Source organism: Hyperolius riggenbachi, chromosome 9 (genome assembly GCF_040937935.1).
Source record: "Hyperolius riggenbachi isolate aHypRig1 chromosome 9, aHypRig1.pri, whole genome shotgun sequence".
Lineage (NCBI taxonomy): Eukaryota > Metazoa > Chordata > Amphibia > Anura > Hyperoliidae > Hyperolius > Hyperolius riggenbachi.
In genome coordinates, this window is record NC_090654.1 from 105,050,000 (window position 1) to 105,065,757 (window position 15,758).

Sequence of the window (15,758 nt, forward strand, 5' to 3'; positions counted from 1 at the left end):
AATTACCTTTTTTTCAATGCATTTTAAAGGGAAAAGTAGAGAAAAAAAATGAAAAACAAACTATTTCTCCATTTACATACATTATAGCTTTTCAATAAACAGATAAACAGTGCTAACTATAAGTTAAACTCACTAATTTTATTTGCTTATACATCCTGGTTACAACAACATTTAGATGATGTTCCTAGCCCAATGTATGGTGTTTTTGTTTTCTCATTGTACACTATTGATGATTATAAGACCTTATTTGCAAAAATAATAGTAACATACCTCTATGGCAAACATTTAAAAAGCCACATTTCTAAGGTAACAATATATGTTGTTTCTTTCATATTCTGTCACTTTGAGTTCATTTTATAAGTCTTTTTTACTTTTGTACAGCATATGCAAACAATTAATTGCATTGATTGATTCAGTTTGCAACTAAAAAGAATACACAAGACATGAGCCTCAACCCTAAAACTTTCTCAACTCTATTCTACTACTTATCACGGTTGAAATGTTACTACATATGTCTCTTGTAGTTTTGCTAAAACTTTCCCAAATTTGATCATAATTTAGAAAATGACTTTTTACGTTGGATTGAGTTTGTCCGTACCTATTTTTTAGGTGATGTGTGCCCAAGCTTTAAGACACTCCAAAATGTATTCTACAACTCGCCTCGGCTAAAAATGATACCATATGTGCCTCACCTAGTAACAAACTGATGGTGCGCTTTCCACAAATACACTGGACGTTTATAAATGTCCAGTTGTCATTAACCTCCAGAGCGGTATGCCTGACACTGTGTCGGGCAAGGAAAACTTGCTGAGTATCAGTGCCAGCTGCCCACCCGCTATGGCTGCAAAGGGAGTGAGAAGAGCTAGAGGGAGAGGATTGAGAAGGGGGGTGATCACCAAGGGAATGGGGAGGTCACTGTATCAGCTTTGGCTGCAGAGGGAGGGAAACGAGGAGAGGAGCGATCGCTGGAGAGGGAGGGAGAGAGAGAGCGGGGAGATGCTCCAGGGGGATCCTGTATTGGGGCACTTATAGCTATCCGGCCCTGTGAAGCTATACTACCTGCACTGTTGCACCAATACTAGCTATGCTGTACTGCGGCACCTATACTAGCTATGCTGTACTGCGGCACCTATACTAGCTATGCTGTACTGCGGCACCTATACTAGCTATGCTGTACTGTGGCGCCTACACTAGCTATCCTGCACTGTGGCACCTATAGTAGCTAACCTGTACTGTGGCACCTATACTGGAGGCACTCCTACTCACCATCGGTGTGCTGATTCCTCATCGCGTACATCCCGATAGTGACATGTTCCCCGGCGATAAATGTTGATGACGCCAGGGTCACGTAGCGTCAACATTTAGTGACAAATTATTATTTTTTTTGTATTGAATCCAATACAATAACCTGCAGGGGGAATTCTGAAGACATATGAGCACTGCACAGTGGGAGACACAGGACAGGTAATGTATAAATGCACACACGGCGGGGAGTACATTTATAGACTGGGGGGGGCAGCGGCGAGGCAACTCCCGAGAGATTTCATGCTGAAATTGATCAGGAATTGCCCTGCGGTGTATGGGCAGCCGACAGATCTCCTCTTGGAGATTTGCCTCTTGGTCGAATCTGCCCATCATCACTAGGTGTATGGCCACCTTTAAATTCGTATCCGCGCAGGTTGAGCAGCTGAAGCTCGGAAATGTAAATGTTCAGAGATTTTAGAGAGCCATTTTGAAGTTTTAGTTTTGATTTGATTTTGTGTTTTGAGCTTTTATTGTACTCAAAATGTATACTAGACCCTTGCTTGGCACATTTTGATAAGTTACAGAAAAAAGGGATGTGAAAATTAATAAGATCACTTTTTGCACAGAAATCTAGGAAAAACTGAACGCCAGGGAGGTTAAGTGGTTAATATACTCAAGAGTCAGAACTCCATACACTTGTTGTTTTATGTTCAAATAAAGCCACATATGCACAGAGTGCCGACTCTTGACTATATTATATAATTTCTTCATGAGTGGCACCATCCATGCAAAGAGTAAGGTGCACCCACAAGCTGTGTTTAATGAATAGCGGGGATGCCGCCGCGCGGTCTGGCGGCGGGGCGGCTGTCTCCGCGTTCAGACCGGCGGTTTCCGCACAGCAACATGTGTCTGGGCCTTCTAGTGCACACAGATGGAGAGATATGCGCGCACGCGCTAGAAGACAGGACCTTTCTGCCAGCAGGAGAGGTATCAGCTGATCAGGACGATCAGCTGATCCCAGCGGAACTCCTGATTGGCTGAGTGGCTGGGGGCGGCGCTGCGGAGCTCTGTAGTATATATAGATCTTGCTTGTCAGTTGCTGGTTGTCTGCCATTGCGAATACTTACGTGTGAGCACTCAGACCTCAGTCAGATCCTACAGTGTGTTAGAACCAGTTGGAACTGGGAATTCACACTTAGCCAGATTCCGCTCTTGATATTTACTTTGTCATTACTGTGTTATACTTTAGACCAGTTCCAGGGTGTTGGGACCAAGGACCTCACACCCAAGCATAGGATTGCTGTGTCATTACTGTGTTATACTTTAGATCAGTTCCAGGGTGTTGAGACCAAGGACCTCACACCCAAGCATAGGATACTGTGTTATTCTTTAGACTAGTTCCCGGGTGTCGAGACCAAGGACCTCACACCCCAGACTAGGATTGTGCTTGATATCTGTTATAACCTCTGGCTCTGTTGACCTCTCTCTTGCTTTCTGATTCGGTACCTCTGCCTATCTGTCTACCAGTTGCCAACCTTGCCTGTACCCAGTTACCGAATCAGCCTTCTGTCTCTGTACCTTATCTGTTCGTGTGTTGCCAACCTGGCCTGTCCGACCCTTCTGGCTGTCACTCATCCCTTGAGTGGTCAGTCTGTCTGTACTACCCGTGACACTAATCCACCAGGTGTCAGTTAGCTGCAAGGACCTCCTGCTCCTCAGAGAGTCCTTCCCGCAGTGCAGCCAGTGGCCTCTATTCCATAGGAGTCCCCTGGCTGCAGTACAGTCTGATTCCTAACCCATCTGGGAATCCTGGGCTGCAGTACAGTCTGATTTCCAGTCTACCAGGGAATCACTGGCTGCAAGATTATCTCTATCTCCTCCTCTTAAAGAGATAGTCCCTGCACAGCCGGAGGCCACCTGCTCCTCAGGTGGTCGCTGGCCATAGTAATATCTGTGTCTCCCGCTCCACGGGAGATAGCCTACAGTTGCACCAAACACTGACACTTCATTAGGTGTCCAGAGGTTAGTCATACTTGTATTATCGGTAATTCCGCAGATCATCCATAATCAGGTATACATCTGTATTGTTGATTCTGCAGATCATCAATAATCAGATTCTCTCTGTGTGCTGACACCAATCGTTACACTATGACTTGCAGTTCACCCTCCTAAATTGAATGTGTATATTCAGTCACAGAGTAAGGCTAGCTGCACATAACATCATGGGCTTATTTAACCAGTCCAGGTTCCTGGCAATGTTGACATTGTAGCTGTGTCGCTATTGAGATTAGGAATGGTCAATGAAATGCAAATAATTTTGAGTTGATAATTATGCCAATTTTGTATGCAAATTTATGCAGCTTGTAAATGGACTAATCGAATTTTACCTCAGCAGGAATTGATTGGTTAATTTTCAAGCTGCATACATTTACATACAAAATTTGCATAATGCTGCATCAACTCAAAATTATTTGCGTCTTATTGACATCCCTGATTGAAACCGCAATAACTTATACAACACTTATGACATTAAGTGATGTATAAATTGTTTTTTAAGGACAATACAAGGATAATTAAGCTTAACATAATTGAACACAAAATGCAGTTTTAAATGATGGTTTTTATTATTTAGTGAGAAAAAAAACTCCAAATCTACATGGCCCTGTGTGAAAAAGTGATTCCCCCCCTTGTTAAAAAATAACTTAACTGTGGTTTATCACACCTGAGTTCAATTTCTGTAGTCACCCCCAGGCCTGATTACTGCCACACCTGTTTCAATCAAGAAATCACTTAAATAGGAGCTATCTGACACAGAAAAGTAGACCAAAAGCACCTCAAAAGCTAGACATCATGCCAAGATCCAAAGAAATTCAGGAACAAATAAGAACAAAAGTAATTGAGATCTATCAGTCTGGTAAAGGTTATAAAGCCATTTCTAAAGCTTTGGGACTCCAGCGAACCACAGTGAGAGCCATTATCCACAAATGGCAAAAACATGGGAACAGTGATGAACCTTCCCAGGAGTGGCCGGCTGACCAAAATTACCCCATGAGCGCAGAGAAAACTCATCAGGGAGGCCACAAAAGACCCCAGGACAACATCTAAAGAACTGCTGGCCTCACTTGCCTCAATTAAGGTCAGTGTTCACGACTCCACCATAAGAAAGAGACTGGGCAAAAACAGCCTGCATGGCAGATATCCAAGGCGCAAACCACTTTTAAGCAAAAAGAACATTAAGGCTCGTCTCAATTTTACTAAAAAAACAAAACATCTCAATGATTGCCAAGACTTTTGGGAAAATACCTTGTAGACCGACGAGACAAAAGTTGAACTTTTTGGAAGGTGCCTGTCCCGTTACATCTGGCGTACAAGTAACACAGCATTTCAGCCAAAGAACATCATACCAACCGTAAAATATGGTGGTAGTGTGATGGTCTGGGGTTGTTTTGCTGCTTCAGGACCTGGAAGGCTTGCTGTGATAGATGGAACCATGAATTCTACTGTCTACCAAAAAATCCTGAAGGAGAATGTCCGGCCATCTGTTCGTCAACTCAAGCTGAAGCGATCTTGGGTGCTGCAGCAGGACAATGACCCAAAACACACCAGCAAATCCACCTCAGAATGGCTGTAGAAAAACAAAATGAAGACTTTGGAGTGGCCTAGTCAAAGTCCTGACCTGAATCCTATTGAGATGTTGTGGCATGACCTTAAAAAGGCGGTTCATGGTAGAAAACCCTCAAATAAAGCTGAATTACAACAATTCTGCTAAGATGAGTGGGCCAAAATTCCTCCAGAGCGCTGTAAAAGACTTGTTGCAAGTTATCGCAAACGCTTGATTGCAGTTATTGCTGCTAAGGGTGGCCCAACCAGTTATTCGGTTCAGGGGGCAATCACTTTTTCACACAGGGCCATGTAGATTTGGAGTTTTTTTTTCTCACTAAATACTAAAACCCATAATTTAAAACTGCATTTTGTGTTCAATTATGTTATTTTTGACTAATAGTTAACGGTTTTTGATGAGCAGAAACATTTAAGTGTGACAAACATGCAAAAGAATAAGAAATCAGGAAAGGGGCAAATAGTTTTTCACATCACTGTACATGTGCTAAACTTGACACAGTGTCCGCTACCTCTCCTACAGTCATTGTTTTGAAACTAAGAGCTATATCAGATTTTTGTATTGGTAAAACTTCCTGGTACAGGAAGAGTATAATTGCACCTCCTCCAGCCCATACACCATTTTTTGGGTAGACAGGGTGACATGACGATATCCTGCAACGCCCAGCACTGCCTATCCCTACCTACCTATGGCTTTCCCAGGTCCATGCACGGCTCCCGGCGTGTCATGTGTGTCATACACAGAAGACGCCGGAAAGCCACTGGGAGCTGCAGGATGTGTAGCAGATTGTGCCTGGATGACCGGTAAGTTGTTTCTATTGCTCCGCTGGTGGGAGGTTAGTGTTATTCTATCACCGGCAAGCACATGTATAGGCAATCTCCGCCAGTGCCGGATACCGGGGGCTTTGCTGTATTGCATATTAGAGGAGAATACAGTGTAATATCATCTCTGTTCATTTCAGATCTTGATACTTACAAGATAAATCTCTTCATCAAATCGCTTAATCGTGTAAGTTGAAAAACACTGAAGGTCAACAACAGATACAACAATACTTTGAGGAATGAAAGTTACACTTTTACCATTTTAGATAAGGTGTTAAAATAAAGCAGTAGACAGTGTTCTCCCAATAATATTTTTTTCAGCTGAGTGGCATGAAAAAGTAGCCGGGTGGGGAAGTAAGGGCCCTTTTCCACTAGGAAGTGCAATCGCAATTGCGCTGCGTTTACGCAACCTACAATTTCCACTACCCGTTATTGCAGCATATAGCTGCCAGGAACAGAGCACGATCGTACGACAATTGCGATTAAGAAAGAAAATGATGCATGCTAATGGGAAATGAGAACCGCGATTAACATATCATCGCAGTGCTCATTGTGACCAGCAAAACTGCTGCAATCTGCTTTTTTAAGCCGATCACAGCTAGTGAAATAGGGCATGATGGATGGAAAGGGAGGGTTACACCGAAGTGGGGTGGGTGGGTAAGTAGATCAGGCTGGTGGCTAGTGGGTTGGGTGTGTAAGTAGGTCAGGTGGGTGGGTAGGTCAGGCTGGTGACTAGTGGGGTGGGTGTTTATGTAGGTCAGGCTTGTGGCTAGTGAGGTAGGTCAGGTTGGTGTCTAGTGGGGTGAGTAGGTCAGGCTGGTGGCTAGTGGAATGGGTAGGTAGGTCAGGCTAGTGGGGTGGGTAGGTAGGTCAGGCTTGTGGCAGGTGGGGTGGGTGCTCCAGTTGGTGCAGCAGTGTCTCTTGATTAAGCCAATTAGGCCAAGTTTGCAAAGCCATATATATCAGGTTCTACTTGGTTTGATGCACACACCTTTCTCTTGTTGTGAATAGGGTGCGTAGGTGGTCAGGCTGGTGAGGTGGGTAGGTGTTCAGGCTGGTCGCTAGTGGGGTGGGTGGGTAGATAGGTCAGGCTAGTGGGGTGGATAGGTGGTCAGGCTGGTGGCTAGTGGGGTGGGTAGGTGGTCAGGCTGGTGGGTAGGTGGTTAGGCTGGTTGTAGTGGGGTGGGTGGGTAGGTGATCTGGCTAGTGGGGTGGGTGGGTGTATAGGTGGTCAGGCTGGTTGCTAGTGGGGTGGGTAGGTGGTAAGGCTGGTGGTTAGTGGGGTTGGTCAGGCTAGAAGTTGGTGTCTAGTGGGGAGGGTGGCTCGGACTGGAGTCTGGCCACTGGGGGGTTACACTGGTGAGCTAGTGGGGAGGGTTTGCAGCTCACCTCGGGCCCCCCACACGGTAGATAAAGCTTCACTGGCTCCAGGCTCTCTCAGACGCTGGAGCACCAGCCAGTTGCCTTGTCCACGCTGTCTGCTCTGTGCAATGCTGCGAGCAGTAGTATATGCGGCATCGCAGAGAGGATCAGATCAGAGACCGCGTGGATCAGGCAGCTGGCTGGTGCTCTAGTGCCTAGTTTCTCAACGTGTGGTACGCGTACCCCAGGGGGTACATCTGTTGGTTCCAGGGGGTACTTGGGCTTGATATACTTCACCAAGAATAACAAATGTAGAGTTTCAGAAAATGATAAATCTTATTTCAACAACACCAAATTAGTGTTTTAACTAATTAAAAGCAATAGTAAATGCTTGGAAATAGTTTAGAACCAATTATAGTGTACTACAATTAAATATATATTTGCCAAGGGGTACTTGTGATAACGTTTACTATGCTAGGGGGTACTTGGTGAGTACAGGGCTTTAAAAGGGGTGCATACCGATAAAATGTTGAGAAACACTGCTCTAGTGTCTGAGAGAGCCCAGAGCCAGTAAAGCTGTATCTACCGCCCGAGGAGCTCATTGAGCAGAGAGGGAAGGGGGAGCTTCTTTGCTCCGGACGAGCATTCCCCTACCCCACACTGCTCGGCACTGCTCCTGGCCGAGACTCCCTGCCCCCCGCCAATAACAACGCGCCTTGATCAACCCGCCCCAGCCAATCACAATCCACAGCACCGACTTTTGGCAGCCGAGCAGGGCTTCAAAACACCTGGGCGGCCCGTTCACCTAATTAGGCCTGGGGAGAACACTGAGTAGAAGATTGAATTACTTGTTAATTGATGTGTTTGATCCCCATGGGTGGATATACCCCCAACATTGATGTTACTATAGAAATCCCCCCCCCCTCCCCGAAGGGCACAGGAGTAGCAATAAAAAAAGATATGTTTAACTTAATGTGGTGCAAATGATCATAAAATGTATCTATGCTGCATCCTGTCACGATTGCTTGTGAACTTACCTCTCCTCGTAGCCTTCTCCGGCTCCTGTCAGGTCTTGCAGCAATAAAGAAAGGAAAGACTGGCACTAGTTGCGAGTAGGGAGGTCATGGGTTAACCCGGATTGTGTACTTCATCTTGCAACGTGCTCCCGAGAACAAACAATGAACGATAAATATGGTAGAGAGAAGCGAGGCACTGATGCAATGAAAAGTGTACCTTTAATCCACGGTTGCAGACACAGCGGGGTGTACAGTGGGGGTGAGGGGATGCCTGACAGCTGTTTCGCTTAAAAAAGCTTCTTCAGAGGCACGTGGTACCACGTGCCTCTGAAGAAGCTTTTTTAAGCGAAACAGCTGTCAGGCATCCCCTCACCCCCACTGTACACCCCGCTGTGTCTGCAACCGTGGATTAAAGGTACACTTTTCATTGCATCAGTGCCTCGCTTCTCTCTACCATATTTATGGCTCCTGTCAGGTCGGCGGAGTGTAACGATCACTCGTTACACTCCAGCCACTAAGTCCCAGACTGTCTCTGTCTTCCTACATGGCGGAGGACGCCACCTCGACGTGCTTTCGGGCCTGGCGTCCTCTGTTGCTATGCGAGTGTGCTCGCATATTTATGCAGTGGCCGAGGACAGTACTGCACCTTCCCTAATTGAGAGCCAGGGTATTTAAACCCTGCACTCCCACAGATGGATGCTGTTGCATTCCTGGTCACAGTCTTGGCATTTCGCCACCGTACTCCCTTCTCTTTCCTTTTTTTCCTCCCTGTTGGCTACTCCCTCGACTAGGCTGTCCCTTCCAGGATCCCCTTTGCTAAATCCCTGTCGCTACACTTGTCTGCCTGCAGCCTAACCTGGTTCCCTGCCAGTCAGCCTTCACTTTCCATCCCTGTTCCCAGCCTGTGTAATCCCTCCTTGAAATCTCTCCCCTCAGTCATCTCCCTGTCCGCTGCACCCTGGGGATTCCCCCCAGCCTGCCAGTTCCCTCCAGTAACTCTCCAGTCACCTGCAGCATCCCGGGGTTACCCTCTGGCTGTGAGTATCCCTCCTGGGAGCTGTTCAGTTGTCTGCCAGCAGCATCCCAGGGATTCCCTCTGCCTACCAGTTCCCCTCTGGGAACTTTCCAGGCACCTGCAGCATCTCGGGTATTCCTCCAGCTGCCTGTTTCCTTCCAGGGAGCCCCTGCAGCTGTGTACGAGAGGATTCGCTTATGGCTTATATGGCTTATCCTGCTGCTGCACAAGTCACGGCTGCGTTAATTACTATTCCCCCTCCAGGTCCACGTGGATGGTGGGGAATGATGTAATTCGGCTTACAGCTATTGCTGGAGGCCAAATTACAGTGTTTTAAAAGTAACTTCAGCTCCGTCTTGTGACGGCACCGAAGTTACTCACTGTGCGCCGCTATAGCCTTAATTCCTATTACGGTCTATGGTGGCGCCGACTGCGCCCAAATCTCCTGGGCTTGATTGCCAGTGTTCGCTACAGCTAGCTCCCTTCCTGGGGTTTCCTCCAACCTGTCTGTTCCCCTCCTGGGTTCCCAGCCTGTCAGCTTCCTTCCTCAAGGTTATGCTAGACTGTCAGTATCTCTGGGACTTACCCCATCAGTCAGTATCTTCCTGTGATCACTTGCTGTCGGCTCCTGTCCCAGAATCCCCCTGCCTGCTCACTGCCCTCCTGGGAACCCCTTCAGTCATCTCCCTTCCGAGTTTATACTCTCTGCCCACTCCCCTCCTGGGAACTCCTCCTGTCCGTGTAATTCCTGGGATCCCTAGAGGTTAGGCCTTCCTGTCCAGCCAGCCTGCCCTGGTCCTATAGCTCAACGGTCTAGTCTGCTCTGCTCGAGACGCCTCCTGTCCCGTCAGGTACCCTTTATTCTTCCTGTCACTGGTGCGGTAGTCCTGGGGGTCGTGACCTGGCTAGCACCAGGCAGTAAAGTATTCTGCCACCCACTAGGGGTGATGGCCCATTATCCCTTGTGGGGTGTGCTGGTGAAGACCCGTGCTAGCTTAGACCCCATGCCCTGGGGCTGCTCACCCCTTGATACCAGTGATGAGATCAACAGAACCCAGATGGTTCGCAGGAACGCTGACAGATCCCATTGCTGCCATGCCACTTCCACATCCCATAAGCTCCTTACAAAATGGCCACACATGGTTTCATTATAAATAAGAGGTAGAATTTATTTTTTTTAGTAGTGGGCCACATTGTTAGTATGCATTTTTAATGTGCTATTAGATGCCCTGAGTGCTAAATATGGTGCTTGGTTCACTTTAAGGTTTGTCATTTTCACCACAGTTCCTCTTTAAGCTAGCCACTTACAAATGGCCACTCAATGTGATAAGCATAATCGCTTGCACACGTTTTGTCAAATTTCTAATTGTCTTGTTTCTCTTCAGGTACCTGATGATACGATTGTTATTGAAGATCCTCAAAGTGAGTTTTTTTCCCATCCATCTATTGTCAAAATAAGCAATGCCTTTGTGTGATGGGGATGGCACATGGCAAAACTGCAGTACCTTCATTTTCTAGCATTAGGAAACGCAGCACAGTGCATTTGGGAGGAGCAAGACCTCTTTTCCTCATTCTATTCATTTTTCTCCCTGAACAAATGTTTCCATAATTACTGTATTTTTTGGACTATAAGATTCACTTTTTTCCCCCCACAAGTGCCTGCCAATACAAACCTCCAACCCGCCGCAATGTCGGGGACTCCCTGTACTGTGCCCATACAGAGAAGGACACGGGGACAAACGGAGGACACAAGGGGGACTCAAAGGGGCATAGAGGAGGACACAAGGAGGACAGAGGCAGGCATAGGAGGATGCAAGGGGGACAGAGGGAGACACAAGGTACAAGAGGGCATGAGGTACAAAGAGGGAATAATCCACAAGATGCCACTTCACCATGAATGCACTAGGTTGCGACTTATGGTCATTCCTGTCTTATAGTCCGTAAAATACGGTAATTAAAATCCGTGATTTCTTTCCAGAATAGAAAATTCCCATTTTTGCAATGTAATAGACGGCTCAGCCCTAGTCACTTAACTGCATTCAAAATGACGGTTTACATTCTTTTGAGGTGTTGGAGGGCGGTTAGTGCATTTAAAAGAATCTCAGAATTCCAGTGAAGTTACATGCAGGCTCTTGCGAGCTTTCCTTTAGTATTTAGAGCCATGAAACCTTATATATTTTTTTCTTTTTTACAGAGTTTTTAAAAGAGAACTTTTCTAAGATTATCCAGGAAAAACCTGAGTTGACCGGTGTTTGGGATGACCTCTTTGCACAAAATTATTTAACAGGAGAGGATATGGACAGGATAATTAAATCTGACTCTGTGCACGAACAAATCAGGAAGACTCTACGTCTGATGATGAACAACGGACAACACAGTTGTACGGTTTTTCTGCAGCTTTTGAGACAACACTGCCCTTCGCTGATGAGTAAACTGGAGGTTAAGCAGCCTTAGTTATAAGACCGTCTGTTATAGGGCTCAGCAGTGGTATTTACATAGTAAGTGCAAAATCAGTCGAGACGCCTCTGGTGGTATGTTCTTCAGGTTTAACATAGCACCAGCAGATGGCACTATTATAGCTGTTACAACACTGCTCTGATTTTAATCGGTTGAACAATTCCAGCAAAGGTTAATGAAGTTAAAACAAACCTGAAATCAAAGCACTGAAATACTGCTGGATTTCAGAAATGGTAAATTATTATTATTTATTTATTTTTTTAAACAGTTGATCTGTCAAGACCCCAACCAAGGCAGGGTGTGTGCGTTTTGTCTCCTTAATCATTTCTTTGCATTACAGCCTCTGACAATAGTGTTAACTTTAAATACAACAGATGTCTCTGGTCTGCTTAAAGCGAACCTTAAGTCACCTAAAAAAAAATGAGATGAACTCACCTGGGGCTTCCCTCAGCCCCCAGCAGACGATCGGTGCCCTCGCAGCTCCGCTCCGATGTCCCAGGACCCGCCAGCGACGACTTCCGGTTTCGCCGTCACCGGCCGACAGGCATGGGAACGCGAGTGATTGTTCGCGTTCCCAGCCTGTATATTGCCCCCTATGCTGCTATGCTACTGGCCGCAATAGCAGCATAGGGGGCGATATACAGGCTGGGAACGCGAACAATCACTCGCGTTCCCATGCCTGTCGGCCGGTGATGGCGAAACCGGAAGTCGTCGCCGGCGGGTCCTGGGACATCGGAGCGGAGCTGCGAGGGCACCGATCGTCTGCTGGGGGCTGAGGGAAGCCCCAGGTGAGTTCATCTCATTTTTTTTAGGTGACTTAAGGTTCGCTTTAAAGAGGACCTCCATACAAAAAAAAAATCCATTTACACATGCGCTTCCACCCCACTGAATCCTAGCGTTTTTGGGCCTAGTGTGAGTCGCCCGACCTCCACCCAAAAAATAAAAATCTGTCAGCGCTGCTGTAATGAAAAGTTATATTTACCTCCGGAGTCTTGTTCCATAAAGCCGCCCCGAAGACCCCGCATCACTCCACTTCCGCCGCTTGGCCCCACCTCCCCTCTCTCCTCCAAGAAAAAACGCCCGGAAATTTAATGCAGTAAATATTTTGGCATTTTTCTCAGAGGAGAGAGGGGAGGCGGGGCCAAGTGGCAGAAGTGGAGTGATGCGGGGTGTTCAGGGCGATTTCTTGGGACAAGACTCCGGAGGTAAATATAACTTTTCATTACAGCAGCGCTGACAGATTTTTATTTTTTGGGTGGAGGTCCTCTTTAAGGGGCGACTCACACTAGGCCCAAAAACGCTAGGATTCAGTGGGGTGGAAGCGCATGTGTAAATGGATCATATGTTAAGCACATACATTCACACTTGCCATTTAAAACGGAGTGGAGCGAAGGGGGAGCAGAGTGCATGTTTATGACAGGCATGAAGCTGCGGATGCCCACAGAATCAGTGCAAGCCTGTGGAAACATACAGTGTCCATTATCAATAGGCTTTTTTCCTCTTCCTGCTTTTCTCAGCTATCTTCTGTGTCTTCCGCCCATATTCAAGCACACCGCTGCTGCTGGCACTGCCAATTGGGCTCAGGAGACAAGTTCGGTATATAGCTATCAGAGTTCCGATCAGGGGGCACCAGGGAGGATTTTGATTGGTTCATTGAGTGGTGGACCAATGAGAATCCTCCCTGTTGCTAGGGCTGGTTCCCATTGGTCTTTTGCAATCCAATGGGAGCCTGCCTCTGGCAAGACTCTGTTCTATGTACCAGCGCTGAAGAGGACAGGATGCACATCTGTGTTTAGTGTGAATATCTCGCTGGACACTGTGACGGGGCACAGCGTATCCACTCAGGATACACTGTGAACACACCGTTGTGCATCCAGCATAGTGTGGACCTAGGGTGAAGGTAGCCACACATTTATTGAGCAGAGATGGATCCCTCTCTGATCTGATTCTGATCAGAGGGATCTATTTCTTTCACACTATACAGATTTTCAGTAGATTTCAGCATGGAATCTTTTTGGCAATTTTTTCGATGTTTTAACATCCTTTAAAGAGAACCTGTAACAAAAAAAAGTTCCCCTGGGGGTACTCACTTCGGGAGGGGGAAGCCTTAGGGTCCCAATGAGGCTTCCCCCACCCCTGTAGCTGCAGGTAGTCCAGCGCTGGCTTCCCGAAGTGTCCCGGAATCCTCCCTCGACAAGCGCGCATAAGCGCTGATTTATTTACCTTTCCTGGCTCCAGCGTGGGGCGCTGATGCGGCTCTGCGCACAGAGATAGGCGAAAATAGCCAATCTCCGTCGGGTCCGCTCTACTGTACAGGCGCAGGAGACTTGCACCTGCGCAGTAGAGCTGCCCGACAGTGATATGCTATTTCCTCCTATCTCAGAGGCGGAGAACCGATACTGCGCCTGTGCTGGAGCCAGGAAGGTAAATATTTACATCTCCGCTGTTCGGGGAGCTTTATCACCACTGGACCGAGGAGGATGGGGGAAGCCTTAATAGGATCCGGAGGCTTCCCCCACCCGAGGTGAGTACCCCCAGGGGAGGTTTTCTTCGTTACAGGTTTTCTTAAAGAATACCTCCCTGTCATGGTTTACAGCTTAGATAATGTGACAATGCTTGTGAAAGCTCATTTAAACTCCCTCAATGATGCAGAGTTTTCAATAGCAAAAACAGTGTTTTTATTATACGACATGAAATACAGTATTCAAAACGTAATTACAAAGTTGGTAGAAAAAGGATATGCTTTTATTTATCATACCCTAAAGTTATCCTTTAACTACACCCAATAGAGTAATATTTTGGCGCTATATAAATCTAATGAATAATAATAACAAATTATGCCAAAAGGACAGAATAATGGTAATTACTTTTTACAGTAATTACAATGACTATTGCATATTCTGTGTTTGTAACAGATTGCATGTGTTTGGGTACAGCTTGTAGATTTGTAAGCTGAAAGCACTGTTTACATCAAGTGAAGGACATAAGAAAAATACATATAGTCCCCTGCTTACAAATGGGTTCCGATCTGGGAGGTTTTTTTACAAGTCGAATTTGTTTGTAAGTTGAGTCATGTGTTATTCTGGTACGTGTGAATAAATAATGTGTTTTTGTACATAAAGTATAAACAATGTTTTTGGTTGTTTTTTAAAGTTCAACTTGCAACACTTTATAAAATACTGTAATATACAATAAAAATATGTAATAACAAAAACCATGCAGCTCAATTTGTTATTTTGTTCATGAGAACAACCTTGTATGTCTGAGATGTTTGCAGCTCCAGTGTGTGTAAGTAGGGGGCTATCTATTTTCATTTTATCTCACCTTCAGTATAAAAACAGGAACACATTTACAGGTTTGAGGCTTTGTTTACATTATAAATCGCCAGTGCAAGCGCCGAGTGCTTTCGTGAGCGCTTTTGTAAGTGCTTTCCCCAGCACTTTCAGGGCAATTTGCACTTTTCCAAGCACTTTTGTTAGGTTTTTTTTTTTTTTTTACTTCCTGATGACATAAAAAATTTTTTTTTTACAAAGCGCTCACCAAATCGCTTTGCGGTTTTCCTATACCTTGCACTGAAGCGCAAACATTCTAGAAATGCTGCAGAAGCTGTGTTTGCGATTGGGAAAAAAAAAGCGTTTTTATGGCGATTTCAAAAATCACCAGCACTTAGAAAAAAAACAAAAACTCTCACCGTGTGAACAAGCCCTAAGACACTTCAGGATTTTTCCACTATCAGGATTTTGGTATGGGATCACAAAACGCATGCGAGTGTTTTCATTAGTGTAATGCGATTGCAACACAATTTTACCCGATCCCAAGTGTCTGTTGGATTTCAACTTCATTGCGTGTATTATGTGCAAAAGGAATCGCAATTACTAGTTGAAGACAGCCCAAATATAAAAGCATACTTCTGAAAAAATTGCTATTAAATTACTATCCACACCAGAATAAAACTCGGCAGTTGGTCAGTCACTGATCATGATTTAGGAATAAACTGCCAGTCACTAACTAAATGTGCCTGTGGGCCAGTGCGCACCAAAAACCTCTAGCAGAATCGCAAAACGCTAGAGGTTTTTGAAGCAGATTTTCAGAGCGATTCTAGGCATATTTAGAGATTTTCTAAACATGACTAGCATTTTTTGGAGCGTTTTTGTGTAGCAGATTACAAATATTGTTACAGTAGAAGCTGTAACAGCTTCTGTAACAAAAACGCCTGGAAAACC

The 15,758-nt window shown here is 45.7% G+C and overlaps 1 protein-coding gene across 3 annotated transcripts in view; it reads left to right on the plus strand.

Annotated features, from left to right (window-relative positions):
- Window positions 1-11,931, plus strand: part of LOC137531696 (receptor-interacting serine/threonine-protein kinase 2-like) — a 39,939-nt gene extending 28,008 nt beyond the window's left edge. For all 3 annotated transcript variants that reach the window (XM_068251653.1, XM_068251655.1, XM_068251654.1), the window contains 3 exons: window positions 5,826-5,872; window positions 10,464-10,500; window positions 11,273-11,931. In XM_068251653.1, the coding sequence (XP_068107754.1) occupies window positions 5,826-5,872; window positions 10,464-10,500; window positions 11,273-11,532 (344 nt within the window). In that variant the 3' untranslated portion in view covers window positions 11,533-11,931. The remainder of the gene's footprint in view (window positions 1-5,825; window positions 5,873-10,463; window positions 10,501-11,272) is intronic.
- The last annotated feature ends 3,827 nt before the right edge of the window (window positions 11,932-15,758 follow it).